Source organism: Pocillopora verrucosa, chromosome 4, assembly GCF_036669915.1.
Source record: "Pocillopora verrucosa isolate sample1 chromosome 4, ASM3666991v2, whole genome shotgun sequence".
Classification (NCBI taxonomy): domain Eukaryota; kingdom Metazoa; phylum Cnidaria; class Anthozoa; order Scleractinia; family Pocilloporidae; genus Pocillopora; species Pocillopora verrucosa.
This window is the reverse complement of record NC_089315.1, coordinates 3,800,685-3,823,677: the sequence shown is the minus strand read 5'-3', so window position 1 is coordinate 3,823,677 and position 22,993 is coordinate 3,800,685. Positions and strand designations below refer to the sequence as shown.

The window sequence follows — 22,993 nt, the reverse complement described above, 5'->3', positions numbered from 1 at the left end:
GCGCTCAACAACTGATGATATCTTGAGGTAACTTTAAGCGGAAAATATTATTCTAGCCATTTGACTCCAAGGATTAATCATAACATCAAAATATTAATACTTAATCATATTTGCAAAGGTCACGAGAATTAAGAAACTGATCACCAAAGAGGAACTGCACTGATTTTTACAAATTCTCGGGATTTCTCATGCGAAAATGTACGTAAACCTTTGCGATGGATTGATGTGTCGATCACTGTGCTTGAGTAGGGAGATATGAGAGGGGAAGCGTACTCTATTAGGAATAAAAAAAAAATTCGTTATCTGAAATTAAGCCGACCCTATATAACTAGAACTTCTGCCCTCACTCGAATAAATTTGTGATTGTGAGAAACTGCCTATTAGTACAATTTTACCAAATCGTTTTACCAGATCGAACAAGTCAAAACAAGGAATTGATTTAGCTGTAGTCCCAAACGATAGATCTATTCTGAAAAAGCCGCATTTTTTATCAATTCCGGCATCAAACAATATGCTTATCCAGTCGATTTAAGATTTGCTGTTTTCTTTGGCTTACGTATCATCAAATATGATACCACTCTTACCCAGTCAACCCTTCATTTCTATCTAGGAGTCTTCCATGGTTTCCGAGAAAGCTATGTAAACCCCGCTGCGTCTGAGGCTTGTATAATTTTCGCGGATTATCCCAAACCCCCTTGTTTACATGAATTCATTTAAAGAAACTGAAAAATCCTTTATAGCTGAAGTCAAAACTCACCGACCATAAGGATTCGAGTCAGCGCCCAACGCTTATTTACTTTCGTGACCTTACGGGAGGGCGCTTATTCGAGACAGGCTGCTGATTATTTTATTAAAATGGTCAAACTAGATGAACATTTTTTTTAATCTTCAAGAGAGAAGTAAAAGAAAAATGAACAATGGTTGATCCAAATGTCCATGTATGCAAACAGTGCAATGAGTGAAACAGAGTAAGGGCGCTGATTGGAGTGGGACTGTCTATTTAATATGGGCGCTTATAGAAATAAGAGAGCTTACTAATAAAATCAAATTCAAGGAGGGCGCTTATGAGAGAGGAAGCGCTAATTGGAACGTGGGCGATTAATCTAAAAATTACTGTAAGCCTGAATAAAAGGTTTAAAGTCTTGTATTGAGCGTATCATGTTTACCCTAATTACAAGACCACAGGCGGTAGGCCATGACGTTAGCGGGTCTTTATCAAAGTGCTCGCAATTTTCGCTTTGTATTTGAGTTTACCGTTTTTATCTTTATGCACATTGTATGTTAACCCTTTTTGTTTGTTTAATCTGGATGTTTTGCTGTTTTCGTTGGCCGAAGAGCCTTGGTCTACATTGAAACGCAGCCAATTCTATTCGCGACAAGGTTACGAGTAACTTTTTCAAAGCTTCAAAATATTGCTAAAAAGTGTTTCTTATTCGACATTCTTTTATAGTGATCTAACTTTATTAAACAGATTCTTAACTTAATTACAACTGCCAACTTAAATCACAAACTCAATCTTCTCTGGAACAAGTGTTCCCGCCCATGCCAAGGAGATGACAGTAGCCAAGCTGTCAAATTAATTCTTTCATTCGCTAGTTAACACCCATCTAATTTCAATTGAGAAGACCTTGTAACAAAAAAGTCCTTTACCCTTCGTAAAATTTTTCTCTCCACAAAGTGGCTTCCACTGATTTTTGGACAGTTTGAGTTAAGATATGGCTAAAATAAAGTAAACTTAAAGATATTAGAACTGAAAGAAACATATATGCCGGATTAAAACTGAATTCTGAAGAGAGGTGATGGCTGAAGATTTTAAATGAATTATAAACTTAACCAAAAATTTTGGCAAAAGGAGACGAACACAAATTAAGTGTCGTCCTCTTTTATAAATCGAGAAGCTAAGTGCTCTTAAAACGAGATTGCATATCACAAATTTCATCCGGGATAAGTTTAAAAAAAAAATATATATATATATATCTTAATTGCTTACTCGTGCAGCCACCACGAAAAAAAGTGCTAAACTGCACTGATTTTACACTTATACATTTCTGATGGTGATAGAATATATTAACTGATCTGAAAAGTAAAATGTAAAGGGAAGGTCAACTTGTCTATTTCTGAATTAGCGTAAAATAGGAATTTTTTAAAGCAATCACATCAATAAAATTGTATTTTTCATGACAAGTATGCTAAATACACACCCCTCCTTTGCTTTTTATCTTCCCGCACAGCTACAGAACTAATCAGCAAAATGTATCTTAAAAATTGCGGAAAGCAACTAAATCAGTACTTTTATTCTCCCTGTCGGAGGGGTTTCTCACAGACCATGAGAGGTTTGTAATGGACTATGTTACAATTCACATCGTTCCACTTGCCCAACCGGTATTTACCAGAGACCAAAATCTCGGTACACAGTTCTTGACCTCTTGCGTTGTTTGGTTCTCCAGGGATCCAGTTAGTGTATCCCTTTAAAGGACTCCCATCAACCCATAGAAAATTACCAATGGCGTGCATCTTCCTTAGCCCGAGCCACATGTGAGCTTGGGTCCATTTCTTCTCTCTAAGATAAACCTGAAATTTGGCCTCATGTCAGTGAAAAGTAAGCCGCAGAGTTTAATCACTACTGCCTTAATCAAACGTTCGAACCATACATTTCTTACTTCGACGACCGAGTTCAAGGTTATAATCTTTTAGAATCTTTTATAGAAGTCGTATATTTTCGCAAAACTTGACAAATGAAATTAAATAAGTCAAAATATTTCTCTGTAACTTTGGAACTCATTGCCTATGGATTTAGTTTTCACTCGTTATTTACTTTAATTGAGTTATTTTACTTCTTTGGTTCAACAAGGGTAAGTATCTCGGGTCAAACTTTTCTATTTGCTGAATAAATAGTTTGTTTATAACACCATGTGTCAGTTCATGTAGTTTTAATGAATTATCCTATTCATTTCAATTGAAAAAGCGCGGGAAAGGATCAGTGATATGGCAAAGCCCTCTCTTCATAGGTGCTTAAGCTTACATTGATTTCGCGGAAAAGAATACTGAAAGGAACATCCTTGAATTTGTCATGCACATACACGTTACTATGCCATTGCGCATGCCAATACACTAGAAAAAAACCAATACCTTAGAAAGCTGTTTGACAAATTCGTTTTCCTCCTCTGAGGATATGATGACCATCTGTGAATTGAGGCTTAGACATTGGCTCAGCGCGTCCATCCAACGGTGGCCCTGTGCCTCTACCACCAAGTAGCAATGCTTCTTTAGCTCAGTCCAGGGTGGATAGCAAGTCTCTGCATTAAAAAGGAAATCGAGAGTCTTGCATTAACAATCATTCCTCATGCAAGAGGGAGTAAATTAAGTTCTCAAAAAAAAACCAAAAATAGTTGTCTTAAGAGATTCACAGTTACAAAAGGATATCATGCATTTCCCATTCCTTATGAAATATTAAGTCGTCCTTTTTTCCCTACCGAAATTATGGGTGAGAGTTCTAAAGGTTTTGTTAGGCTCGGGTTCAAATATTCCCCGTGATGTTACCTTAGGTCCAACTTAAGCTATTATCTTGCCATCCATTCTCCCGCCGTCAACCACAAGAGGGGTTAGGTTTTGACAAAATGTATAAGAAGGTGAATGCACCAATACAGACGATATTTGATAAACTTAATTTGAATGAACTCACCTTCACAGTGAAAGTCAGACTTGGTCCAGTTTCCTTCTTTACACTCTGTTGTTGCATTTCCTTGGACTTTGTACCCACGCTGACACTCAAATTCAAAGGTTTGACCGCTACGATAGAGAGTTTTTGTGCTATTTGGCAGTTGAGCATGGACGACGTCTATTATAGGAGGCTTGGTGCATGGTTTGGCTGAATAAAAGAACAGATAACACAGTACTGTATAAAAAAGTGAGAAGATGACTAAGAGGTGTGAATTTTACGCAGACAACTGCGTGTTGCTTCAAGGTAAACTTGTGTCAAATTTCGAGTTTGGGTGTTGATAGTTTGGTGCTCTTTGATAAATTTTCCTTAAAACAAACTCTAAGCAATAATACCTGGGCGACAAGATGCAGATACCTTGAGCCTAAGGAAGGTTTAACTACTATTAGAAATTTATCTCTTGTGCTCACATATATCGATGCAGAGAGATTCTCGTACCGCTCCAGGCTCTGTATATGAAACTCGATGAGGGCACTTGACACATTTTGTGCTCCCGTCATCAGGCTGATATGTGCCAACAGGGCATGGTTCACAAGTTCTATTTCCGATTTCATAGTAACCAGGTGGACAATACACTGAAATGGTAAGTATTAAGGTGAGTACTATTCATAAGTTAGCAGTTACTAACTGAGTAAACTGTCCAATTAATCTGTTTATATCTCCCAATATATTCAATAAACATTGCTTGACGTGGCACTGGACGATCTCCACAATTTTAGTGGAGGAACCTGCCATTTTTAATAGACAGAGAGTGTGCCACGAAGAAGTTGAAAATCATAATTCCAAAACCAAAGCAATAAATAAAACAAAGGCCTATAAAATAGAGGAGCTTAATGTCCCACTTAAATACCGTTTTCAATAAAAGAAGGAAAATGATGATCAGTCAAATTTTTAAAAAAAATAAAAAATTGCAAGAGTCATTTTGATAATTTTTCGATTTTCGATTTTTTGAATTTTCAATCTTACCGCATAAATACCCATCTTCATGAGTTCTCGTGCCACTTGGACATTTTTGCGAAGGAAATTCGACAACAAGGCCATCCTCGTCACCAGTTATTGTCAAGTTTCCCCAACGCGTCTTCACCTTCTCGTCCTTTAGAGAAGCATAAAGCCTCTCTATACTGTTTCCTATGCGTATTCTAGAAAGTGAGAATTCATTGAGTGCTTCGAGTTTCTTTCCCTCTGGTGTGATAGGATCTTCGCCTTGAAGAACGAACGAGATCACAGCAGCTGGAAATGGTGTGTAATACTCATCATGTGTTTTTTTCACTGGCCAACTCATTTGCTCCAACATTTTTTGAGTAATATGTCGGTAGCCCATAGTATCTATCTGTTGGAATTTGTCTATTTTATTTCCTTTGTAGTTATCTAAGCTGCTCTTTACAACAGAGGGCGTGGAAATGCACTGCTTTAGTTTCACACTGAGAGCAATTCTAGGTACGCCCGGGATGAATCTTAAAATGTCCAGTCGTGCAATTCTACTTTGAACAGCACCATGTAAATTAGACACGTTGCAGTAATAAAAGCCAGCATTTTCTGTCGTCGGATTTCCTATTTCTAGAACTGGACCCGTCACGTTGAGCCGAACAGCATACTGGCCCATCCCTTTCATTGGAGTAAAAAACCACTCTGTTGATGGCCTTGGAACACCAGTGCTGTTGCAGACCATCCACACATTTTCATCGCCAACGAGCTTCTGATTATCAAATGGGTGTTCGGTAATATGTGGTTTTTGATGCACAACCAGGATGGTGACATTAGATACTGTACTCCCTCTTGTATTGGAAGCGTGACACTTGTAGGCTCCTTCACTATGTTCAGTGACACTTCTTAGCTCAAGTATGGTCCCATTTTCTCCTTCTAGAAGCTCTCCGTTCTTCGTCCACATGTATTCAACTTCCAGAGTGCTTTCAACCTCACACACAAAATCAATATCTCCGCCAAGAAGCGTGACAACTTTCGCAGGAGAATTCTTCTTGATTTTGGGTTTCTGACCACAAAGTATGATCTCATCATTACTTCCACTAATGAAAAACCTCGCTTGCGATAGCTTCCTTTCCAACAATGACACAGTAATATTCTCCCTCAAAATACTGCTAATTATCTTGTTTAAAGACCGAAGCGCTTCTTTTATTTTAATGGCTCTGGGGTGATTTTCCATTTCATACATTTCTTCTAGGCTGTCAAAGAAGAAGTTCACACAATCAAGAATCCCTGAGCATTGTGTAAAGTTCTTCTTCTGCGTCAAGAAATCGAGAAATCCACGTGCATCATTTAATATGTCACTCCAAGACGTTGCTCCTGAGGTGTTAAGCTGAGCATCCTTGAGAAACTGTCTCATATCGCTGTAAGAGGTGTTCCCATCGTTGTTGTTGTAATAATCGAGCTCTTCTATTCGTCTGTTGCCTGCAAAAACAGCTTGATCAATTTCCCTTTTACTTTTGATTGAAAAATCCATGGACTCAACGATATCAGAGAATATAATGTTGGCCTCTTTAGAAAGATGACATTCGTGTCCTTCAACAGAGAAGTTGGTGTCATTTGTTTTGGAGACGATGGGTTCCTCTCTTACTGACCTACGTCTTCTTCCGTTTGATGTTCCAAAGAGCGTCTCAATAATACGTTTTGATGCTAAGGCCAGAGAACCTTGTTCGTTTCTAAAGTCCATAGGAAACTGAATTTCTTTTTGTGAGCCTTCGAATGTTCTGACGTAAGCTGTGAGGGGAAATCGCGTTTTCGTTGATGACGAGCTCAGGGCCACAAGGAATGCAAGACTCTCTACGTAGATCAATGGTTTTCCTTTACGCTTTTTCATGTTTTTACCAAGTTTTAGTCCCAGTTTTTCCCTCTGTTTCACCGTGTTGAGATTAATGGCTTTTCGAGTAAACTCACGCTGCTGAAGCCGCGCACGAGCCAGCTCTAACTGCCATACAGCACTGTCAAACTTTATTTCTGCCTTATTCAGATCCAACTGAGCAAGGGTGGACTGTTTTCCTTTCGTGAGCATATCTTGAAAATCCACGAACATGGTATCATTTTCAAACTCAATTTCAGCGGCGAGGTTGTCCAGTTCAAATGAGCAATTTGTGTTGTGCGAGACGCACGCTGGATCTAGAACTTTTATACTTCCATTTTTAGGACACTCATACATGAGATAACCAGAAACTACAGTTTCCGTCTTTACTGCATCGCAAATAAACCTTTCGATTTCCTTCGTTTTGTATTCGCGGAAGTTCTTTGTTACATGATGTACGAATGGAATTTTAGGGCCAGGTACTTTCATTTGATAACTATCTCAGCCAAATAAAAACTTTTTTACCAGTGCAAAAATATTCCCAGATTTCCCACAGTTACCACCTTCTGTGACTATAGAAGTTTGGACCATTTCGATTTCCTTCACCACTTTTGAAACAATGACTTCTTCTTTCAGCGTTTCCTTTACTTTACGGCAAACGGGGACGGTGTAATTCACAAACACTGGCTTTTGACAAACCGCTGGTATATAAGTGTTGGCATCGATAAAGTCACAGGACAAAAATTGACATGTTTTTCTGTTCTTTACTTTCAAAAACTGATCCAAGGAAGACTCAAGCTCTATTGATGCTTTCCCATATGCCGCGCTTAATCTTTGGAATCTGGAAAGCCTTCGTTGCTTTTCTAATAACGCTTCATCGAAAATTGCCTTTTTCTTCTTCACCAACTCCTTTGCATTCTTCAGCCTTTCTTCAGCACTCAAAATCGATCTCTCACACCTTTCAATTCGTTTGGCAGCTCTTTCTGCTAAGAAACTGGCGAAGGTCGTCACTTGACTTTGGAGAAGATTTGAAAGTTGTGAAGAATTTGACATCCGTCCGTTAACTGCAAAGATTAAGGAGCTCCAATCTGTAGCATGACCAATCTTTGCCACCACATCCATATTCGCCATATATCTATCAAATATCTTCCCTTGCATTTCAAACGACAGCTGATTCTCATTTAATGAAACTTCAACGTGCTGAATAACGGCCAAAACACTACTTCTTCCTACGAAATGAGCTGACACAGTCTCAGAGTCTCTCGGAAAGATGAAATCAATGAAGTTTCCCATAGGGAGTATCAATATGTTGTCTTTACTTAGAGCCATCTGCATTAAGGCTTCCCCTCTGCCTCTGAACACTGATGTATGTGGTGTGTTAGATACGCAGTTTCTCTCTGTAAGGTAGTCAACTGTTGTGCCTAAATCCTTAAGACACAGATGTTTCATGCAAATATTACCTCTGAAATAGAAGCTTATTCCGTTAAAGGTTTGTTCAATTGGTTCTCCGTCAAGATTGGGACGTAATTGTTGAGGAAATCTTGCCTGAATCCCATCAATTCTGGTGGAAAGCTCTGCATATTTTCCTTTGTTGCTTGAGGAGGGAATATGGTCAATGATGACATCTGTGATGCTTATCAAGTATTTTAAATTATTTTCTATGCGGTTAAGGAGAGTCAGACCTCGTGTAACTTCCATTGTGTCTCCAGTTATCATCTTTTCCAGTTCGTTTACGGAAACGTTCGTTTCCGAAACAATATCTAAAGATTTTTGCAGAGCAATTTCACCATGTGGCATAACTTCTTTGGCTTTCATGACAACATCTTCCAGATCAGGTATTAGGGAAATAATGCTGGAAAGAAAGCTTTTAACTTCACCCATGTTGACAATTGTGTTTTGCATTCCTCCGCTCACTGACATGAGCATTGCCAAACGAACAGGTTGATTCTCTATTGGCCGAATGTGAGTTGCAAAAGGGCTTTCATTCAAAAAGTTGCTGGCAGATTTCTCTAGTTCTAAGAAGATGCCTCGAACATTCTTGCTGCATTCACCTTTTCCTTAGAAAACCGAAAAAAAAGACTCATGCTTAATTATCGGTTTATGTATCAGCATTTAGTCATCGAAATATGAACCACGCGGAACGTTTGGAGTGCCCAAAAGAAATGTGTTAGATAATCTAGCTTCATTTGTTCTATCAAGACCTCGTTGGATACACAGCTGAATAGAAATGCCTTCTGCTATCAATAGCATATGTGGCATGACAGGAAATGAATGTTCGAAAAATAACAGCAATTGCCTAGCAAGGTAATAAATTCGCCGATTTCGATGATTTAAATGTGACGCGTGCGGATATTTCACGAGTTCTGTAGTTTCTTTCTGATACCCGTAGAAATTTGGACAAATACAAGCACGGGTTTCAATAACTTTTTCGATATGCAGCTGCTGATGATGCGATAGACAGCTTCTCTCCTGAGGGAAGCTGGGGGTACGCAAGACAAACTGCAGTAAGAAGTCTTATACCACCCTTAACCGGCTTCTATAGAAACCCCTTATCAAGCAATAGGAAAAAGCTCACTCTTTCAAAGATAACAGCTCTCGATCGCATCGATCGACATTTTGCTGAATTGATGGCTCAGACATAAGTTACATTTTGCATTACTGTTCTTCGCTTTATCTCGTGTTTCTTTAAAAAAATTAAAATCATCTTTGCAGACTATGAAATTTCCTACCTCCCAGGAGAGCTTTTCCACTTGCTTTGATTGAACCAAGTTTCAAGATAAAGTCTTTCCTGAGTGCTCTTCCAGAAACATTCAGAGATGCTTCTCCTCTTAATTGCATGTCCATCCGTTGTGACATGAGAATGGTAAATAGCTGTTTAGTTATGTATAAAAAAATCAAAGGTTTGTTTAGCTCTTAACATAACAGTGGTTTAGCCAAAAATCAAGTCAGAATTCACTTCAGTAATGAAATTAACAAAACAAAAATATATTTTTTATATACTTACACTGTCCATATGTTCGGTTCTGATGATGGCTTCCCCCCTCATCCTAAACGACAAGAGAAGGAGCTTCGGAACCCCAAATTTCCAGTTCAGGTTTCCTTTTAGCCACATATTGAAGGGGAGCGGGGACAATTTTTGTAACTTCTTGCCATTCCAAATAATTCCATTTACAAAACGAATAGTTTCCTTGTCTCTATGAAGGCCAATAGAATCCACCTGGAGACTGAGCCCATTATCCTGCATGTCTCGGAAAATATTCAGAGAACTCTTTAAAAGATAGTCAGGCCCCTCGGAAAGGCTAACAAACAAACCAGGGTTGCAAATGTTAATTGCAAAGCAGGTGGTTCCATCTGCGAATAAAGAAACATCAGTTTGTGCAACTCGAATTTTAAAACTCACAACAGGACGGTAATAGACGAGACTTGATGCTCGATTTAAGGGAAATCCTAAGCAGTGTTCCAAACCAGACGTTAGACTAGCAGCAATGTTCTGAATGTCAAAAGCGTTGTTGTTCTCGTCGACAGAGAATGAAAGCCATTCTGGTGCCATCAATGAAAGAGCCTCCATAAACGAAGACAGGAATGCGTCATTCTGTATGAGTTCAAGTAGACTGTTCGAGTCTGTAACTCTCGCTTGGCATGTTCCATTTCGTGAAAGCAAAAGTGCGTATTTTTTGGAAGACGAAGTCATGGAAATACCAGCCTCGATCATCTTATCCCGCGAGACGCCATCCCTTGGATTTAAACCGATTAACGAGAGAGGAATATTTTGGTTGTTGGAAGCGGTGATGTGCACAATGCCACTGGTAGAGAAAGGATTCCTAGTCCACGGTGTGGTAGATAATAGGCGTACTTCACATGAAAGTTTTGTCTGATGTTCCTCGCAGCCAATGGGTAGCTCACCTTTGCGAAGGAACACTTTTGTGCTGAGGCTGTCATTAAGGGACATTTTAGGGGCACTGAATAACACGCCTGGTGTTGGAGCTTCAAAATCGTTCTTACTTTCACCCTCAAGATCGTATGTGATCCTTCGGATTCCTGGTTTTTCCGCTAATACTGTAAATCCGTCCATTGTATTTGAAGGGTCAAAGACCGCTGATTGTGGCTGAAATGTAACTTCTTTCTCGGATGTTAATACTACTCTGAGGCGTCCCGATGGTCGTGCTAGAAGGAAAAGCCTCCTGGATTTCTTTTTGGTAAGTAGTTTAGGAAAGATCGGTGTCACGACATGCCCAGTTTCACAATGACTTCCTTTATATCCAGTGCCTTCACAATCGCAGGTGTAGTCCTTTTCGTTCAACGTTGAACATTTTCCTCCTTTTCTGCATGGATTTGGCTGGCAAGTTTTGATCCCTGTGGCAACAAAACAATAATAAATAGTGAATGATTCATTCGAATTGGTTCGACAAGTTTTGCGGATTTTGAATTTTGTAAGTTACGTTTGTCTGTCTGTAGCTATTTGTTTTTCTTTTTTTTCTGCTTTAGATATTTTAGATAATCAGTTTTTTAGTGAATACAGAATTTGTATGACGCACGAAATTTACATAAATCTGTACATAACAAAAACTTTATGCATTTCCCCAAGAGAGCCATAAATCAAAAGAATTCGATGTCAGCTCTCTAAAAGCGTGTGGGTGTTCAAGTCATCTCATTAACATGCCACAGCTGATTCTCATTTTTTTTTTTTTTTTTTTGTTCTACCTTGAAACTTACTTTTACAAGAAAACCTCCCAAAGTTCCAAGAAACGTCGTCACCCTTGGAATTAAGGCTACAATTGGCTTGTCCGTCTCCCACCAAGAAAAATCCACGACGACATCCAAAATGGCAAGTTGAGCCAAGGGAGGTAAAACAAGGCATTGAAATAGTTTTATTCCCACGGGCGGTCAGCGTCTTGCAGTGTTTTGCTAAGGGAGAGGAAAAATAAGGGTTAATTCTTGGAACTGCAGGATTAGTTTGCTTTTAGATGGGATTATCATAGTATGACATACATCGGTACACGGTTCAATTACCCAAAATTAAGTCCAAATTCGGACGTAAGTAGCTAATTGAATCACTCACAGCTCCAACACCTCAAAAATCTGAGCACTTTCTGAATTTCAGCCACCAAACATGTATGGCTTAGGCGTGGGATAACGTTCATACACCATTCAGGGGCTGAGCAAATTTGAACTCTAGAAGTACTTCAATATCCAGTAATCGAGTTTATTAGATAGAGAGAGACGCATGTGACTTATAGACAGGCACTACTGACAGCGATTTGACCCGACATATCAATACTGTATACCAGATTGTCGTGTAATAAAAAGGATTATCCGTTCTTGTAAATACATCGGGACTCTTTGAGAAAGAAATGAGCTGTGCCCGCAATTTTACTCTCTTGAGAAAGAAGGACGGCAGTTACCTTGACAGAAAGGAAGTTTTCCGCTCCACCTTGAAGAAGCAAGACATGTTCTCGACTGTGATCCAACCAAATCATATCCAGGTTCGCAAGAAAATGAACAAGTGGCATCAGTTACAAGTCCTGAACAATTCATTCCGCCATGAGGTGGTGAAAAAATCTTCTCACAAGGCTGAGCTAGAAGATTGTTACAAGAGTTTTCAGCGATGAGCTCGTTCATTCAAGGGCAATTCAGACGTATTTATTACTCATCTCCTAAATTCCCTTACTCTTTTTCAGTCCATTTTGGCCGCAACTGGTGAATACCTGTGACTGTTGTAAACAAACTCGAACGTTCATTTCGTTTTTAAGCTCAATCCTTAGTTCAGCGGTTGTGTTCAAGGTTTTGACCTCGAACTGCCTCATTTGTGGAAGGTAAAAGAAAGGGCAGAAAGCTGAAGCGCACCAGTGATAACAAACAAAAAGGCGTTAGTAGAAACACTAAACTCCTTTGATTATATCTGAGTTTTGATGTTATTGTGGTTGCCTGCCACCTTAAAAGTTAGCATTGATGATTGTTATTTGAACACTTATTCGCCTTGCACAAGAATGAATTAAAGGTTCGTGAATTAAACCACTTTAACTTCAAACTGATATTTCGAAACTTTTAACTCTCATGCTTCGAAGGAGTAAGGAAGTGACGTATAGACAATGTGCACAAAAGAGCTTCTCGAGAACCTTTCTGATTATTCTGAAAAAGTTAAATCAATGAGTCAGCATCGAATACAAAAAGACAAATCGCTCTTGAAGACGAACCTTTGCACTTTTTCCCGTCTGATGACAATGTGTAGCCTGGTCTACATGAGCAAAAGTAGTGACCGTCCGTGTTATGGCAGTAATGTTCACAGGAATGGCTTCCAGTGTGGCATTCGTCAACATCTAAGGACAAGACAGAAGAGAGTATAGGGATATGATTTATTTCGAGGAAACCGGTTGAAATGATATTCAAAGAAAAATAGAAGCTTTAAATAAGTGCAATTGCTTCTACGCACAGATGAGGCAGTCGCAATCAGTGAACGTGTCCAGACAACTCGTAATTCAGAAACAAGATGTTAAGCTGCATGGAAATGAAGTACATGTTGTGCGTTAGTGGTTTTTTAAGCGCCATTTTAGGTTAGTCTTGAAACAGAGTCCGAATAAACAGCAATTGCCTAAAAATCCCAACTAGTAGGAGGAGGACCAGTTGGCTTTTTACATAGTGCAGCTTAAGAGATGAATTTAGAACTATTAAAAACAAATCCAGCTCATGAATAATTTCCGTGTGCGAAGGCTTTTAACCTCAGACTATCTTTCCCCTCAGTGCGCAGCCACTTGGCCACACTACCTTAAAATTTTAGGGAAATAAGCTTTTTGATCTTTGGAACATCGATTTTTTTTCCGAGTTTCCTTTTCTTTAAGTTGATTTTTCCCAGAAGTTCACAAAGAAATTATTTGCCATTTTTATGCGGCTTTATTTTTTATCCGTTTGCTTGCTCAACAATGCAATCCGGAAAAATAAGGTAGCACACTAACCTTTACACTGCCTCTTGTCGTACATCAGCGCATATCCTTTCCTACAAGAACACTGAAAGCTCCCCTCAACGTTCGTGCAGATGTGATGACAACCAGAAAGAGTGGCTGTCTCTTTACTTCCAGCGATGGTTTTTTGGTCACACTCATCGACATCTATGAAAAACTATCTGATGAGTTTTTATGCTACGTTAATTCCATTTAAAGGAACGGTACAAATCCACATTTTAAGAAATCCTCGCAGTGGCAACGCTTCGAAAGCAACAGACCTCTGAGAAGTACCATTTATTGTTGAAAAGCGCTTAATATCATGGTTCAAATCTAAAACGCAGAACTTACCGTACATGAAATCCTGCGTTCCAATTTTCGAGTTTGGTTCCAAAAATTACCTGTGCATGTCCTGTTATCAGTCGTTAGTTGATATCCTTTGTTACAGGAGCACTTGTATCCACCAAGAGTATTACTACAAATGCCTTGACAGTCGTGACCTAACTTGCATTCATCAAAGTCTGAAAAAAAAAGGCTACTGTTCGACATCACCATCACAACCCTAATTCTAATTAGCTACATACATGCAGAAAGTATTTTCAAACGTGAGTAGACACGACGTCAAACCTGAAAACGGTGGTTCTTATAAACTTTCTGACAAGTAATGAGACCATTAACTTTCCAAAACCAACTTCCTTTATATTAAAGTGGTCAACTTAACAAGATGGTGGTCGAGTAACATGAACAACCACCAGACTCACTCATTCACTGATAGTCATAGCAGTATAAAGCCCTAGTAGCCATGAGAGTATTAAGCCCTGATAGCCATAACAGTATGAAGCCCTGATAGCCGTGACAGCATAAAGCCCTGACAGCCATGACAGTATACAGCACTGACAGCCAGGACAGTATGAAGCACTGACAGCCATGACAACATAAATACCTGATAGCCATGACAGTATAAAGACCTGAGGGCCGTGGCAGTATGAAGCCCTGTCAGCCATGACAGTATAAAGACGTGATGGCCGTGGCAGTATGAAGCCCTGTTAACCATTACAGTATAAAGCCCTAATGGCCATGACAATATGAAGCCCTGTCAACCATGACAGTATGAAGACGTGATGGCCGTGGCAGTATGAATCCCTGTCAACCATTACAGTATAAAGCCCTGATGGCCGTGACAATATGAAGCTCTGTCAGCCATAACAATATGAGGCCCTAATCGCCATGACAGTAAAAAGCCCTGTTAGCCATGACAGTATGAAGCCATGAAGACGTGATGGCCGTGGCAGTATGAAGCCCTGTCAACCATTACAGTATAAAGCCCTAATGGCCGTGACAATATGAAGCCCTGACAGCCATGACGGTATGAAGCCCTAAGAGCCATGACAGTATACAGCCCTGTTAGCCATGACAATATTAGGCTGGGAGAGCCATGACCGTGTAAAGCCCCAACAGCCATGACAGCATAAAGCCCTGAGAGCCATGAAAGTATAATTTCTGACAGCCATGACAGTATACGGCCCTGACAGCCGTGTAAGCCGTGACAGTATGAGGCACAGATAGCCATGGCAGTGCAAAGCCCTGCCGGACGTGACAGTATAAAGCTCTGACAGCCATGACAGTATGAAGCCCTAATAACCATGACAATATAAAGCTCCGATAGCCATGATAGTATAACACCCTGAAAGCTGTAACAGTAGGAAATCCTGACAACCATAACGGTCTGAAGCCCTGAGAGCCATGACAGTGTAAAGCCCTGTCGGCCGTGACAGTATGAAGCTATGACAGCCATGACGGTATAAAGCACTGTCAGTCGTGACAGTATAAAGCTCTGTCAGCCGTGACAGTATAAAGCCCTGTCAGCCATGACATTATGAAGCCATGACAGCCGTAACAGTAAGAAGCCATGACAGCCATGACAGTATGAAGCCCTGACAGCAGTGACAGTATAAAGCCCTGATAGGGATGACAGTATAAAGCCCTGACAGCCGTGAAAGTTTGAAGCCCTGAGAGGTCATGACAGTATATGGCCCTGATAGCCATGACAGGACCTGTCAGCCGTGATAGTATGAAGACGTGATGGCCGTAGCAGTATGAAGTCTGTCAACCATGACAGCATAAAGCCCTGATGGCCGTGACAGTATAAAGCCCTGTCAGCCATGACAGTATGAAGCCCTAATAGCCATGACAGTATACAGCCCTGTTAGCCATGACAATATGAAGCCCTGATAGCCGTGACAATATTAGGCTGGGAGAGTTATGACCGTGTAAAGCCCCAACAACCATGACAGCATAAAGCCCTGAGAGCCATGACAGTATAAATTTCTTACAGCCATGACAGTATACAGCCCTGACTACCGTGTCAGTATGAAGCCCTGACAGCCATGACATTATAAAGCCCTGACATCCATAACAGTATGAAGCCTTTATGACCATGACAATATAGTAGGAAATCCTGACAGCCATGACAGTATAAAGCCCTGTTGGCCATAACAGTATGAAGCCCTTTCAGCCATGACGGTGTGAAGCCCTGATAGCCATAACAATCTGAAGCTTCGATGACTGTGATGGTATAAAGCCCTGACAATATAAAGCCCTGTCAGCCGTGACAGTATAAAGTACTGTCAGCCGTGACAGCATGAAGCACTGTCAGCTGTGACAGTATGAATCATTGTCAGCCGTGACAGTATGAATCACTGTCAGCCGTGACAGTGTGCAGCCCTGACAGCCATGACAGTGTGAAGCCCTGACGGCCATGACATTATGAAGCTATGTCAGCTGTGAATGTATGAAGCCCTGACAGCCACGACAGTATAAAGCACAGTCAGCTCTTACAGCTTTGACAGTATGAAGCCCTAATAGCCATGAAGATATGAAGCTCCGATAGCTATGATAGTATAAAGCCCTGAAAACTGTAGCAGTAGGAAATCGTGACAATCATAACAGTATGAAGCTCTATCAACCATGACGGTATGAGGCCCAGACAGCCATCACAGCATAAAACCCTGATAGCCATGACAGTATAAAGCCCTGGCAGCGGTGACAGTAAGAAGCCAAGACAGCCATAACAGTATGAAGCCAATACAGCCGTGACAGTATGAAGCCCTGACACCAGTGGCAATGTAAAGCCCTAATAGTGATGACAGTGTAAAGCCCTGACAGCCGTAACAGTTTGAAGTCCTGACAGCCATGATAGAAAAAGGCCCCGATAGCCGTGACAGTAAAAGGCCCTAGTAGCCGTGACAGCATGAAGCCTTGTTAGCTGTGACAGTATAAAGCCCTGACAGCCATCACAATACGACGTCCCTATAGCCGTGACAATATGAAGCCCTGAAAGCCGTGACAGTATGAAGCCTTGACAACCAAGACAGTATAAAGCCCTGACAGCCAACACAATACGACGCCTTTATAACTGTGACAGTATAAAACCCTGAAAGCCGTGACAGTATAAAGCCTTGAAAACCATGACAGTATAAAGCCCTGACAGCCATGACAGCATTAAGCTCTACCAGCCGTGACAATATGAAGCCTTGATAGCCATGACAATATGAGGCCGGGATAGCCATGACCGTGTAAAGCCGTGACAGCCATGACAGTATAAAGCCCTGAGAGCCATGACAGTATAAAGTTCCTACAGCCATGACTGTATGAAGCCCTGATAGCCATAACAATATAAAGCGCCGATGGCCATGATAGCGTGGAGTCCTGAAACCTGTGACAGCATGAAATCCTGACAGCCATGATGGTGTAAAGCCCTGAGAGCCGTGACGGTATGAAGCCCTGATAGCCATGACAGTTTGAAGCCCTGAGAGCCATGACAGTGAGAAGCCCCGAGAGCCGTGATAGTATGCAGTCCTGAAAGCCGTGACAGTATGAAGCCCTGACAGCCATGACATTATAAGGCCCTGATAGCCGTGACGGTATGAAACCCTATCAGCCGTGACAACTTCAAGCCCTGACAGCTATGACAATATGAGGCCTAGACAGCCGGGGCATTATGATACCATGAAAGCCGTGATAGTATGTAGCCCTGTCAGCCATGAGATTATGACGCCCTATTAACCATGAAAGCGTGAAGCCCTGACAACCATCACAATACGAAGCCCTTATCCGTGCCAGAACGAGACCCTATCAGCTGTGATACTTTTAAACCCTGAATGCACGACAATGTGAAACCCTGACAGCATGAGGCTCTGACAACCATAGTAGTATGAAGTATTAACAAGTATGGTTTCTCGCCCAAAATGCGGCTGAAAAGTTATTGATTGTGCGGCTCTTCATCTACCAATCCGCGTGAAGCCCATGTCTGATGCCCAGGTATGTGCCCGCGCTACGCTGTACCAGGGGCTTGTGTTCCAGTTTGTGCACTTTATCTTGATTTTCTATGCAATAGGAATCGGGTTTCAAGAATAGCATGTAATCGTGCATGCGCATTACTTTCTCCTGAACCCTTCTACTAACGTAATGGATAGATGTTCCGGAATACAGTTGAGAAACTTGCACGTTCGGACTTATAGTTACCTGACAAAGCAAATTTCCTTGTTTTGATATTTTTTATTATTATTACTATTTTCACCATTATTTACAATATCATTACAATGTTTTGTTGCGCGCGCTGCGTGCCTCGCCATTACAATTTATATGTGGTTAATGTTACCTGAACAGGTCCTTCCATTGCTGTTTAAATTAAATCCCTTATCGCAGTTGCAGCGATGGCTGCCGAACAGATTTCTACAGGTATGGTGGCAGTTTCCGTTGTTGCTGACACACTCGTTAATATCTATGAGAAAACAGAAAAGTTCATTGTAAAAAAAAAAGATTGTTATTTATTGTAGCGTTTAATAGAGATAGAGTATTGCGTTTGTCTAATAGTTATGACATACTTAGACTACTTCACCTATTCCATTGATCAAAAATTGTTCTTGGTTGCATGTAATGCCTGTTCATAATGCATTGTTAAATACATTTTTTTTAGAAACATCGGTAAATATAATTATCGTGGTCCGGGTTACCTGAAGCTTCCTTGTCTTTTGATAACAATGCATTCGATTTGGATGGGGAAAACCCTAGACCCAAGAAATCCCCAATAACCAATCAAAACGAGAAAAATGCTCTAAGTGGCCCTAGAAAACACGAAGTGGAAACCCTTAAAGGGGGGGAGAACCGTCGGGAGGCGAGGTATCGTCGAGAGGTTAGCGTGAGTTCTATTTAACCAGCCAAAGGACATGGAGAGGCACAACGATGTAAATTAATCTTTCCGACATGGTAAAGCGGCTTTTATTACAAAATATTTCTGATTTAAACATACCTCTACATGCTTTTCCGGAAACAAGGCGGAAGCCTCGCGGACAGTTGCATTTGTACCATCCAGGATAGTTCACACACTGGCGTCTGCAGCCTCCGTTATTCACGGCGCACTCATCTATATCTGGAACAATATGCATGGAACAATTCACCGCAGATCAAAACACAAAGCATCACTGAATAAGATTTCTTTTTTAATAATACCAACACATCTTTATATACGATTATGTATTGCAGAAAACGGAGTTAATTTGAGGTGTTTGATAACTCTTAAGGCTCTGCCTTAAAAATGGTGACTATTAAGATTTGGGAACCGATGAATATCTCACCACACAAGGAATTTATGCCAGCACCCAAAATATACGGCCTTTAATCTATAATCTTTCGAATACTTCTGTAATCAAGTGTTTTTTCGGCCAGATAAATTCCGTTTACAACGAGGCTGTAATTTTTAGTTTCTATGCATTTTGGAAAAGGACGGTAGTCGAAGGAGGTAAATACATTTCTAAAGAGATAACCATTTTTGATAAAATGCAATTTTTTTTATTCCTATATATATATTTCTATTCCGTAAGTTTTGGTGATTTGTTTTGAATATGACGGTGTTTGATTAAGCTAAAGCTCTCCTACATTCAGGTCGAGTTAAATGACCTAAACCGTAAAGCTATATAACATTGACTTACTTAGTGATCCAAAGTGCAGCACCATTGTCCTCTATCAAAGATGAATCAACTAACTCAGTTAACTTTTTCTCTTGTAAATTGAACAAAAAAAACTTTCCCTTCTGCTGAATTTTTTTCTTCCACTTTTATTCTGCATTCTTAAAATCAACCGATTGTACTCATACCTGTACATACTGTGTCACTCTGAAGTCTGTATCCCTTGTCACAAGTACATTTAAAACTTCCAACCGTATTCATGCATCGTTTTCCACATGAATTTGATCCGGAAGCGCAGGTGCACGCAGAGCTGAATGTGCACTCGTCGACATCTGCCGGACATATTAAAACAAGTGCTAAGGTCACATTACAGCCTTAACGAATATATTAGGTACGAAAACACGCACCTTTTTTCAGGTTCCCATGGCGGTCTGCCTGTATCCTATCATATGCCAAGGTCCAATGGGGGGAGGAGGGGGTGGGGGGCAGGGGGGGAGGAGACTGGCACTGGCAAACAACAACAGCAGTAGCAGCAGCAATATCCAATATCCACAATAACAGCAACAGCAACAACAACAAAAGCAACAAAAACTCATGACAGCAACAATAAAAACAGTAACAAAGATGTTTTAAAGGACTGAAACAAACAAATTTTCTTGCTTCCCTTCATATTTCATTAAAGATAACTTACCTGGACTTTGTGCAACGATTCCAACCAAACACTCCACAGCGTGTTTTGTAGTACACATAGTTGACAGTCGTCACTCGGATGGATGACGCAACAGACCTACGTTTCTGCTCCTCGCAAACGTTTGAGCTACAAAAAGATACGTTAATCACAGAAGGAAAGAATCACTGATGAGTTTTCACCGTTTTTGTCATTGCAATGGTTACGGCTACGAATTTTAATTTTCTTCATTTCTAACTTCAATTTATAAATGAAAAGCAGCCACAAGTCGATAGGTTTGATTGCTCTAGACACCAAGTCGTCTGGCACTAGGCCAATATGTGCAAACTATTCTTTGTATTACCAAACTGGCTCTGTGGTTTTCTAGAATTATTCTACAATCTCAATCCATTGATGAGCTTTGTGCAAACTGAAGTCGATCATTTGCCATTAATTGTTAGGAACTATCCAAAAAAATATTTGTACACAATTACATTCAACTCCATGGTGGCAAGTGAGGATGAGAATAACAAAAAAAACTCTTTTTAAAGAAAAAAACTTTCTCATAAAAAATGGAGCAAAAATGGAAGCACTAATCGAAATATGAAATATAAATCTGTTTTGAGAGTTTACTGATGGAACGCGAAAAATAGAACGATTTCAGTGAATTAAAATTACATTTTCCTCCTAGTTTGGAGCATTCAAAAAAGCAAACACACACGGTTTGGAGCACTTCAAAAAAAGCAAACACACGCACTAACAATTGAGAGTTGGAAATCGAAATTAAAGTGCTGCTCTTGCTAAGAGCGGTCCTCTCGACTTTCCGTCGAAAAAAATTTTCTTTTATTTTTTGCTCATGAAAAGGGTTTAGGACACGTTTCAAAAATAGTTTAGTTGTTCTCCAATTCTCTTTTTTGTGCGTCGCCACAAGCTAAAAGAGATTTTTGGCTAGATCACCCGTGTGGACAGCGATCGAAAGTGTAAATTTCACAGATTTTGTCCAGCGCGCAGCGACTGCAACAATATAGCTAATGGAATTCTATCTCACTAGCTTGTCTTCAAATTTGACTCTAAGTTTACTCATTTCTTTTGTTATTTAACTTGCGCTTTTAAGCTAACTCTGTCGAAGTCTTTCCCTTTACTCGTTTTCTCTTTCACCAGTCGAACGTTTTATGTAACATTTTAGTTTGAATATATGTGTTTTAACCTTTAATAATTTTTTTCGATGCCCTTTCCTGCATGCGCTACATGTTTTAGTAGCCCCATCTCGTTGGCAATTTAGTCTGCACGTTATTTTCTTTGTAAAGTATTTCATCTTGAATTTCTGCCAATGGATTAACATCTTTTTCAGGTTAGGAGAAACAGACACTGGTAAATTATACGGGCAGGCTTACGGCCATCTTATTGCTAACTAGTTACACTCCTGTAAATGGGTGAGTATCATCCGGGCCGAAAAATATAAAAAGTGAAAAAGGAGACATACCCAACTCTTGAGAGTCCATCAGTATAAAGGGCTGCATATGCTACAATGGGGTAGAGCACAAGTACAAGAAACACTCCTAGACATGTCTTTTTCACCTCGCTGTACGTCATGTCCGTGCAGCAAGCATGAGTTACACCCGAAAAGCAGCAGAACAAATCACTTCCTCGCCACGAGGACCGAGAAGGTCTCTAAGAGTAGCTCACTGTTGGAGGGTTTATCTAAGACCTATTTACTTCCTGGGTGAGCTATCATATATTACGTCTGAAACGTCAGCTGAAACGTCTGAAACGTCTGAAATGTTTGTTTGTCTAAACGTTGATAAAACGCGAGAAGTAGTTAATTGGGAGGTTTTGAGGCTCTGCCAACTTGGCACAGTAATCGAATACATCACCACTCGAATGGGAGAAGTTAATGATAATTCAGAGCATTGACAATATCTTTCAGCGACTGGTGCAAAGAGTAGAAAAACCGTAGGATCTAGGATACAAGAGCGGTGTAACTTTACCTTTGAAACACCTTTTAACCGCCTTTTAATTGTGTAGAGTGAGCTGCTGGTTTTGAGATTTCGGCTTATCCAACTCCATAAAGATAAGAAGTACTGCTGAAAGTCCATAGTTAGTGGGTAGTAAGCGGAGGAGATGTTGAGGAGTAGCAGATAAAAAGAGGAAGAGAATTGTCGTAGGGATTTGGTAATTTTCTCCGGGTCGGCGCCAAAATTTTGTAATTAACTGCCTGGCTTTCTGCATACACTTTGCGCCTCCACAGCCCGAGGCAGACGAGGAAGGGAAGGGGGAGAGGGGTAGGAGGGTTGGAAGGGGGGCTCCAAGATGAAGGAAGCAGATGTTTTTCATCTCGCTTAAGTGTATGTTACAACATTTTTGTTGTTAGCCGTCAATGTCTCGTTTAGGGTCGCAACCGAACTGAGATACAGTGAGTGAATGTGATGACCAAAAGACATGACTTGCCTCTTAAATCCTAATTTTAAAACTTATTCGATAATTAAGTTCCTTTGATGATAAATTCTAATTGCAACTTGCTATAGGCTATATGTCGAAAAAATCGTCTCCTTTAGGGTCAATAAAACCTGGAGCCAACCCAGATTTGTCTCCTTGTAGAGGGTTTAATTTAATTTTCCAACGAGCTTCCCCGCCCCTCTCACAGTGGAATTCCCTCGCGTCACCACAAAAGCTCTCCAAAACACATTAATATGAAAAGGTCGTTATTCGGTTTTTTTTTTTTTTTTGGTTTTTTTCTTTTACACTCACGGATGAGGTTCTTCGCCATTACTTTCTTGGCGACTCGAAATAATTATTTATTTTCAGATAGATCTATCTGAAAGTTTCAAGTATATTTAATTTTAATTATCGGAAATATTTTGCATGATCTGCAATTCTCTAAATTTACAAAACATGACCTAGGATATCGCATAT

The 22,993-nt window shown here is 40.3% G+C and overlaps 1 protein-coding gene across 1 annotated transcript; it reads right to left on the bottom strand.

Annotated features, from left to right (window-relative positions):
* Nucleotides 1-1,260: 1,260 nt before the first annotated feature.
* Nucleotides 1,261-21,702, bottom strand: LOC131775909 (uncharacterized). Its single transcript, XM_066165471.1, is given in 17 exon segments — nt 1,261-2,571; nt 3,130-3,296; nt 3,683-3,868; nt 4,129-4,293; nt 4,685-8,569; nt 9,242-9,383; nt 9,517-10,865; nt 11,226-11,417; nt 11,915-12,088; nt 12,707-12,829; nt 13,463-13,615; nt 13,849-13,968; nt 18,108-18,230; nt 18,759-18,878; nt 19,602-19,745; nt 20,105-20,230; nt 21,564-21,702. Coding segments are annotated over 16 exon segments (7,380 nt in total). The 5' UTR covers nt 20,163-20,230; nt 21,564-21,702; the 3' UTR covers nt 1,261-2,292.
* Nucleotides 21,703-22,993: the final 1,291 nt, after the last annotated feature.